The sequence below is a fragment of the Malurus melanocephalus genome, unplaced genomic scaffold (assembly GCF_030028575.1).
Source record: "Malurus melanocephalus ecotype Western Australia unplaced genomic scaffold, MMel_1.1 scaffold_107, whole genome shotgun sequence".
Taxonomy (NCBI): domain Eukaryota; kingdom Metazoa; phylum Chordata; class Aves; order Passeriformes; family Maluridae; genus Malurus; species Malurus melanocephalus.
The window spans coordinates 1,417,780-1,426,552 of record NW_026623339.1 but is presented as its reverse complement, the minus strand read 5'-3'; the positions used below and the strand labels follow the sequence as shown (position 1 = coordinate 1,426,552).

The window sequence follows — 8,773 nt, the reverse complement described above, 5'->3', positions numbered from 1 at the left end:
AAAAAAGATTTACAAACAAAATAACAGCCTGTATCAACTCTCCAGAAGAGAGATGGTATGACAATATTAATCCAAACATCACGCTATTTAATTCCCCAATAAAACATTGGAAAAAAAGGAGCCAACAGTATCTGCACTAACACTTTGCTACATATAAAATCTCCAGCTAATATGAAGCTTATGGTACCAACCTCTAAAACAGTTAAGATATATACACATAGTTTTTGTTTTTTTTTTCCTTTTGTTTGGGGGGGTATATTAACAAACAGAATATTACAAAATATTAAAGAAGGCAACTCTTCTGTCATTTGATTCGGTGGGGGGAGGGTTGTGTGGATTTTTGTTCCTGTTTTTCTTCACTTGAAGTTGGCGTAGTCTGAGAAGGCGTCGATGTATTCCTGCACCACCTTGTAGCAGAATTCGTACTGTTCCTGGGGGATTTGGGGGAGAGAAGGGTGTTAGATCAGAAAAATCCACTCCTGACACATCACTCGATGCTTGCTCAGGTGTCCAGACCCCCAAACTGTCACTGGGGAGCCCATGGCAAAAACTTTGCTTTCCCCTTCCCTCTCTGAGGATCTTTTTGGATCCCCAAAGACTTTTCTTTAAAAATCTCTGCAAACCTCTCCTGCAAGATCTCACCCAGCCCTGCCTGCTCCAACCCTGTGTGCCCCAGACTATTCCACAGCCTTTCCAGGATGCTTTTCCAGGCTCTTTCAGCCTGTGGATCTGTGGGCTGTGGCTCAGGATGTCCCCAGCAAGGCTCCTACAGTTTTTGCCAGCATTCAAAAGGCACTCGGTGCCTTCAGCCTCTTCCAGGTGCCTTAACAAGAGGAAGGGGAGACCCCTCCTTCATGGAATCATGGAATTCTGGAATGGTTTGGGCTAGAAGGAACTTTAAAAATGACCTCATTCCAACCCCCATGGGCAGGGACACCGTTCACTATCCCAAGGATGCTCCAAACCCCATCCAACCTTGCCTTGGACACTTCCAGGGATGGAGAATCCACAACTTCCCTCACTCCCTCTTTCACAGAGAGCAAAAACCTTGAACCAAGGAGTTTTTTACTCAACACTGATCCCCCCCAGCCCGTCCTCCCGTGGCAGGAGGCACCTACCAGTGTCTGCACCATATGTGGCCTCTGTAGTCTTAAACTCTTGACAGTCTGAAAGACGTCGAGGATGGCCTCTGCCTTCACCCTCTCCAGGACAGTGCTCAGTGCACAGAAGGTGCCTGTTCTTCCTGCTCCAGCACTGGAAAAGAGAAACCAGAGGTGAGGGAAAACCTCTGTCTTGCCCCAGGAATGTGAGTGATAACCTTCCTGCCACTCAGTGGGGACTGGGACTTGGTTTGACACACCAAGCAAAGCTCATGTGGCACAAAATGTTCTTGAAGCCTGGAGAAAAGAGGGATCAGGAGGGACTTTGTGGCTCTGCAAAACTCCCTGACAGGAGCAGGCAGCCACGGAGGATTGGGCTCTGCTCCCAGGGAACAGGGACAGGAGGAGAGGAAAATGCCTTAAATTGTGACAGGGGAGGTTTAGGTTGGATATTGGATAAATTTCTTCATGGAAAAGATTGTCCAGCCCTGACACAGCTGCTCAGGGCAGTGGTGGAGTCCCCACCCCTGGAGGGATTGAAAAGCTTTGTAGAAGTGGCACTTGGGGACATGATTTAGTGGTGGCCTTGGCAGTGCTTGACCTTACAGATCTCARGGCACAACCTACAGGGGTGAGAGAACTGGAGGAGCCAGTCCAGCCCCAACCTCTCCCAATTYATCCAGAACATGCTTTGGGATCCTGACCATCTCCCGAGCTCCTGGAGGAGCAGATCCCCCTGGAGGGGTGTCCAAGCTGCTCCAGGCAGGATTTACCTGCAGTGCACAGTGATGGGGTGGTTTCCAGACTGCTGCTGCTGCTTCTGCACCGCTGCGATGATGTTGATCATCCCCTTCCCATCCCCGGGGATCCCAACCTCTGGCCAGCCATGGAAATGGAACTGCCGGATCTGCCGGCTCTTGTTTTCCTGGGGGGACACAGAGTGAGGTCAGGGGCTGGGGGAGATCCCAGGGAATGCACCAGGTCAGGGCTTTGGGTAATAATCCATGTAGGAAAGGTGTTTGTGGCATTCCCGTGGCATGGAGGAGGGGAGGAGTGGGAAATGGGAGAAGGAGGGAGGATGGGTGGGGGGAATGGGGGAAATGGGGAGAAGAAGGGAGGATGGGTAGTGGGAACGGAGGAAATGGGGAGTGGGAAGGAGGATGAGTGGTGGGAATGGGAAATGGGGAGAAGGAGGGAAGATGGAACAGGGGAAATGGAGAGAAGGAAGGATGGGTGGGGGGAATGGGGAAAAGGGGGAGAAGGAAGGATGGGTGGGGGGAATGGGGGGAATGGGAGAAGGAGGGAGGATGGCTGGATGGAACACGGAAATGGGGAGCAGCAGGGAGGATGGGTGGTGGGAATGAAGGAAATGGAGAGCGGGAAGGAGGATGGGTGGGGGGAACGGGGACAAAGTGGAGAAGGGTGAGGGCAGCAGKGAAAAGGACATGGATGAGCTACAAGCAGCAGCAGGACAGGGGCTCTGAGGGGTGGCAGGCAGGGATACAGGGATGCAATCCCTGTGGGATGATGGGGAGCTGATGGAGCTGAGGGAACACCACCGAGGGCTCCTGGCAGTGAAAGCAGGAGCACCAGAGGGAGCAGCCAGGCTCTTACCCTGGTGTTGGTCACCAGCAGGTCCCTCACTGTGTAACTCTCACACTCCTCCTCCTTCTTCAGCTCCACCGTGATGTCCCCGTAGGACACGGAGCCGTCGGACGGCCAGTACTGGGCACACTTCTCCTGAGGAAGCACCACACGAGGGAAAAAGGGTCAGAACCCCTATTTTTCCCATGKGTTTGGACAGAAGARTCTTCTGGCAGCTGCCCAACACCARGTGGGATCCCACAGGCTTCACAKACTCCCAGGATCACAGACTGGTTTGGGTTGGAAGGGGYCTGAAGGATGATCCCATTCYRACCCCCYGCCRTTTGTTCATTTATTTCCCYRGTGTTTAATGATGGTGGGACCTTACCTGTCCTCTCTCCTCCAGCTCTGTCAGCATCACTATGGAGCAGGATTTCCACTCCCAGATCATCCTCCAGAAGTCCTCTATCGTGTGCTGCAGCGGCCCTTGGCTGGCGATGTACGAGTCCTTCTGACGATAACCCTGAAATTTGGGAGCAGGGTCAGGACAGCAGTGGGAGGAATCCCTTGGACATGGTTGGGTGACCAAGTTCACCTCAATTTTGGGAGGATCACATCCCCTACCCACACCTGGCTTTACCCATTTGGGTTTCCAGCACAGCTGAGCAATACTGCAGGCTCTGAGTGCTGGAGCAGAGCTTTGCCACAGCTCCAAGGACTCCAGGTATGATTTTTATTGGGGATTTTTTTTAAGAAATGAACAAAACTAAATAGAAAAAGATTATTTTTGAGGTCTCTTCCAACCCAAACYGTTCTGTGAGYTCTGAAAACCAGCAGTAAGGCTGGATGACTCTGGCTCTTCCACAGCCACAAAGAATTTCTGTTTTTTCCAAACCCCTCTGACGTTGGCTCCTCTGTGCCCTCCCTGCAGGCTCTGACTGCAGATGCTTCGTCATTTGGAGTTTGTCATTTAAGCAAAGTTCAGCAGAGGCAGGAAATTGAATCCTCAGCCCAAATTGCTTACGTGCCACGGAAGCTTTCTGATCTGGATGCACAACAAGGCAGCTGCTCCACAGGGACGCAGCAAAGGAGACTGCAGGGAGCAACTGGGGATGTTAGAACTGGGAATAAACTGGGTAAATAATAATAATAAATCAATTTTAGTGGGCAAACCCAGTGATTGCCTTTTGGGAAAAAAAAAAAAAATCTGTTGTTGGGAGATGAAAACACAAATTGGGCTGGGGAAGAGCAGGGTTTGTCACTTGGCCAGTGCTGGCATCACTGCACAAAGATAAACACTCATCTGAGATGTGTCCCTGGAGCCCACAGCATTGCTCAGCAGAGGAGGATGTGCAATCACTCCCCTCCTCCTCGGAGTGAGGACAGCACTTAACCTCCCTGCCTCGCCCTCTCCACATCCAGACAGGTGTAATGGGATTGACCCGACTCCTCTCTGGGGTTTTGGGATCGTGCATTTCTCCCTGATCTCATCTCATGGATGTTTTCTGACCAAATGACCAAGGATGTGTTATTTCCATGGATACTGCATCCATCCTCCACAGCCCACAGGGGCAGAGGGGAGCCCAGGATCTGGAGATTCTGCTCAGGCTCCACAAGGAACTGGATATACCCACGGGTTTCTTGAAGAAAAAACCAGCACCATCCAGTAAAACAAAGCAAAGTCAAGTGGAGGGAGCAAAACTCATAGAAATTTTAAAYTTTTAAACTCATAAAAGAAGTGTTTGGGACAAATTCTTCCCAAAGGAAGCAGCATGAGGTGGTTTCCATTGGGAAAAGATGGAGAGAAGTTTGGAGAAGACTCACATCAATGAAGGAAGCGTTTACATAGTCTGTGTTCTCTTCCCCTCTCTTCACTGGAATGATTACTCGGTTGAACTCATCTGGAACAGAACAAAACGAGCTGAGATTTGGGATAACCTGCGTGGCTTTTAGCTGGGAAGTCACCAAACGCTAAGTGGGAGAGAGAAATAAGAGAAGGGGAGTGCAGTGCACCTGAGTGGGACAAGGACAGGCAGCTCCACCCTCTGCCAGACCCTGGTTTGGGGSAGAAGGGGATGCTGAGCTCTGCAGGAGAAGGATCTGCTCAGCACTGGGACTCCCTTGCCCCTGAGGCAGGAATCTTGGCAGCAGAAACCAGCTGGCAGAGCCATACAGGGCTGGGTTCCCAAATGTGCCCAAAATTTGAGTATCTTCAGGGATGGACACTCCACAACCTCCTTGGGCWACCTGTGCCTGTGCTCAGTCACCCTCACAGCCAAAATGTGTTTCCTGATGTTCAGAGGGACCCTCCTGTGCTCAGTGTGTGCTTGTGGTCAGTGTCCTGTCCCTGGGCACCCCTGGGAAGAGCCTGGCTCTGTCCTCTCTCCCCTCCCTGCAGGGATGAGACCCCCAGAGCCTTCTCCTGCCCAGGCTGAGCAGTCCCAGCTCTCACAKCCTTTCCCAGAGCAGAGATGCTCCAGTGCCTGCTCTGGGCTCTCCCCAGCCTGTCCATGTCCCTTTTGTCACAGGGACACACTGGTGGCTCAGTTTCAGGCTGGTGACCATCAGGTCCTTTCCTGCCAAGCTGTTTTCCACCCAGCACAAACTGGTGCCTGTCTTGTCCCTCCCCAGGGGCAGGACTTTGCATTTTCCCTGTTGAACATCACGATGTCCCTGCTGTCCCATTTCTCCTGATTCCTGTCCCCACACCCATGGGACACACAGCCCAAGAAGCCTTACATGGAATTATCTGAAGCACCCTGTTCTTCTTCATGTTGGCTGGCAAATTGCCCGTCCTCATCTTGTCATTCTGGATTTTGATCGAAGTGAGCTTCTGCAGGGCAAGGAGCAAAACAGAGCGAGATTTCAGAGCCACCCAGGGCCAGGTGACCCCAACACCACCCCAGCAGATCCATCAGAAAAAACACTCACCTTGAACTCCTCTTCCAGCCCGTTGCTGCTGGTCCCTGGCACTTTGTTGTAGATTTTCTGGAGGTGGATCTCCARTGAGGTCACCTCCAGCTCCGTGTCACCGTACAGATAGTGCTCCAGGAGTGCTTGGTAAATGAACACATACTGCATCTGTCAGGGTGGAGGGGAAAAACCATCAGAGACTGCTCTGTGCCCGCTGGGTGCAGACCCAACACCCCCTGCCCGCCCTGTGACACCCCAGAAATGTGAGTGACAACCTTCCTGCCACTCAGTGGGGACTGGGGCTTTGTTTGCCACACCAAGCARAGCTCATGTGGCACAAAATGTTCTCGAAGCCTGGAGAAAAGAKGCTCAAGGGGGACCTGGCTCTGCACAGCTCCTTGACAGGAGGGGGCAGCCAGGGGGGATTGGGCTCTGCTCCCAGGGAACAGGGAGAGGATGAGAGGAAAAAGCTTTAAATTGTGACAGGGGAGGTTTAGGTTGGATATTGGATAAATTTCTTCATGGAAAGGGTTGTCCAGCCCTGGCACAGCTGCCCAGGGCAGTGTTGGAGTCCTCATCCCTGGAGGGATTTTAAAGCTTTGTAGAAGTGGCACTTGGGGACATGATTTAGTGGTAGCCTTGGCAGTGCTTGACTTTTTCCAACCTAAATGATTTAATGATTCTACAAACAGCATTAAAAAGAGCAGGACCCCATAAAAAGCTCACCACCCACAATGAGCGATGCCACTTGACCCTCACTCAGGCTTTGATGGGGTGAAGGAAAGCCAAGCCCAGGGGATGGGGTAGCAGCACTCACATCTGTCTGTACCATCTGGCAGCGCTGAGCCCGGATCCTGCTCACAAAGCCATAAACATCCACCTTCCTCTCGGCGTGCATCATGTCCAGCATGGCATCGATGACGATGAAAGTGCCCGTGCGTCCCACCCCGGCGCTGTCAGAGAATGGSTGGGTGAGATATGGGGAGGGAATTCTTCCCTGTGAGGGTGGGAGGCCCTAAATAGGGTGCCCAGAGAAGCTGTGGATCCCTGGGAGTGTCCAAGGTTGGGATGGATGGGGCTTGGTGTCAGCTCAGCACTCCCTTCTCCCAAAAAGGGATGCTCTTCTCTCATGCCACCAGTGCTCAGCTTGGCTCTGTCGACATCAGCTAATCCAAATGACCCCTCAAAAATGAGCTGTAACACCCTAACRTCACAGACTCCAAGAATTTCCTACAATTCATGCTTGTTTTTGATTGTCCCTAAGAGGAACATCCCTGTTTAACACAGGAAAATTAAAAAAGATCATGAAAAGGTCCCGTCTGAAAAACGAAATTCCTTTAAAATAGGYATTTAAAGGAATTTTAAATTTCTTTAAATGAAAGAAATTGATTTTCTTTAACAAGCAAATTAAACAATATATTACAAATAATTCTATTACATAATTGTATTGTATAATTACTATATATAATTATATACATTATATAAATATTATGATTATATATCAATTATATATAATTATATCATTATATATAATAGAAATAATATATAATCATATATATAATTAATATCTATAATTTTTTATATAATATGTATAATATATATAATTATATGTATTATATAAATTATATTATATAATTATATATTACAGTACAATATAATTATATAATAAATAATACATAATGATAACATTATTATTATATGATATTAAATAAGGATAAATAATAAAATCAATCTATTCACAGCCTCCTTTTAAACAGGAGATGCTTCCCAGGTGGCCCAGGACATGAGCAGGACTCACCTGCAGTGCACCACTATRGCTCCTGCATACTGGGGATTGCAGGTCTTCACCTTCTTCAGGAATTTCAGCATCCCAATGGGGGTGAAGGGCACCCCAAARTCGGGCCAGCTGGTGAAGTGGAACTGGGTCACCAGGCGCTGRGGCTTCTTGTTTGTCACATCGCCCACCTGCCAGGGAAACGTGTCCTCAGGTTAACAAAAAAAGCTCAGGTTTCTGTTCTTTCCCCAAAATCAATCCCCCTGCCGTCCTGAGATGGAGCTGGATGGGTTAAAGGGTACAGATTTTTCCCCAAAATCAATCCCCCTGCAGTCCTGAGATGGAGCTGGATGGGTTAAAGGGTACAGATTGGGGCTCTGGGACAAACCTAATCCATGACATTTGAATCACCACATCCCACACCCGAGGGCTGKGAGCTGCCAGCCTGTTCCTGCCTGTGGCTCCAACCTGGCAGCAGCTGCCACATTTCACCCCCAACGAGCTCAAACAGAAGCTGTTGCTCCATCCTGTCCCAATCCTCTGCCCACATCATCCTTGGATTTGAGGCAGGGGGAGGAAAACCCACACGCCCAACCATTGGAGTGAAGGATGAGGCTCAGGAGGATCACACTGATGGTCCAGACAGCTTTGCAGGCACCAGCTCTTCCCTGCCCGCCTCTGAGAGCAGCAGGGAAACAAAGTGACTAAAACACCCCGAGTCTCCTYGGAGGACAGGAAAATGTGGTGACAGATGGCAAAGCAATCAACCCCAAGGCGTATGGCGCTGGATTTTGTCTCAGCTGATGGGATAAATCTGATTATTTTCAGGCATTAAGTGTCTGTGGGTGAGAGCAGGAACCAACAGTGGTAACAGCAAATGTTGGAGCATTGCAGGGTGGAATTTCAGCCCTGGCATGCAGAGTGGGACACACTGGGAGCAGGCTCTTGGGAGGGATAAATTCTGGTTAAAAATGGGTGCTGGGGGTGATTTCACCCCAATTCTGACCTGGGAGGAGTTGAGGAGCACCTGGGGGATGCCCAGTGTGGAGAGGGGAAGGATGGGATGGGATGGGATGGGATCCATGGGATGGGATCCATGGGATGGGATGGGATGGGATGGGATGGGATCCATGGGATGCGATGGCATAGATGGGATGGGTTGGGATGGGGTGGGACCCATGGGATGGGATGGGATGGGATCCATGGAATGGGATGGGATGGGATCCATGGGATGGGATGGGATCCATGCGATGGGATCCATGGAATGGGATGGGATGGAATAAGATGGATGGGATCCATGGGATGGGATAGGATGGGATCCATGGGATGGGTGGGATGGGATCCGTGGGATGGGATGGGATGGGATGGGATCCATCAGATGGGGTGGGATGGGGATGGGATC

The 8,773-nt window shown here is 50.3% G+C and overlaps 1 protein-coding gene across 1 annotated transcript in view; it reads right to left on the bottom strand.

The window, feature by feature from the left end:
• Window positions 1–8: 8 nt before the first annotated feature.
• The window catches only part of PTPRA (protein tyrosine phosphatase receptor type A), a 24,793-nt gene continuing 16,028 nt past the window's right edge, over window positions 9–8,773 (bottom strand). Inside the window, exons 12-21 of the mRNA XM_057369315.1 lie at window positions 7,396–7,562; window positions 6,415–6,550; window positions 5,616–5,765; window positions 5,424–5,517; window positions 4,509–4,585; window positions 3,073–3,207; window positions 2,715–2,840; window positions 1,874–2,025; window positions 1,119–1,254; window positions 9–431 (exon numbers count right to left, since the gene is read on the bottom strand). Coding sequence (XP_057225298.1) covers window positions 357–431; window positions 1,119–1,254; window positions 1,874–2,025; window positions 2,715–2,840; window positions 3,073–3,207; window positions 4,509–4,585; window positions 5,424–5,517; window positions 5,616–5,765; window positions 6,415–6,550; window positions 7,396–7,562 — 1,248 coding nt within the window. The 3' untranslated portion in view covers window positions 9–356. The remainder of the gene's footprint in view (window positions 432–1,118; window positions 1,255–1,873; window positions 2,026–2,714; window positions 2,841–3,072; window positions 3,208–4,508; window positions 4,586–5,423; window positions 5,518–5,615; window positions 5,766–6,414; window positions 6,551–7,395; window positions 7,563–8,773) is intronic.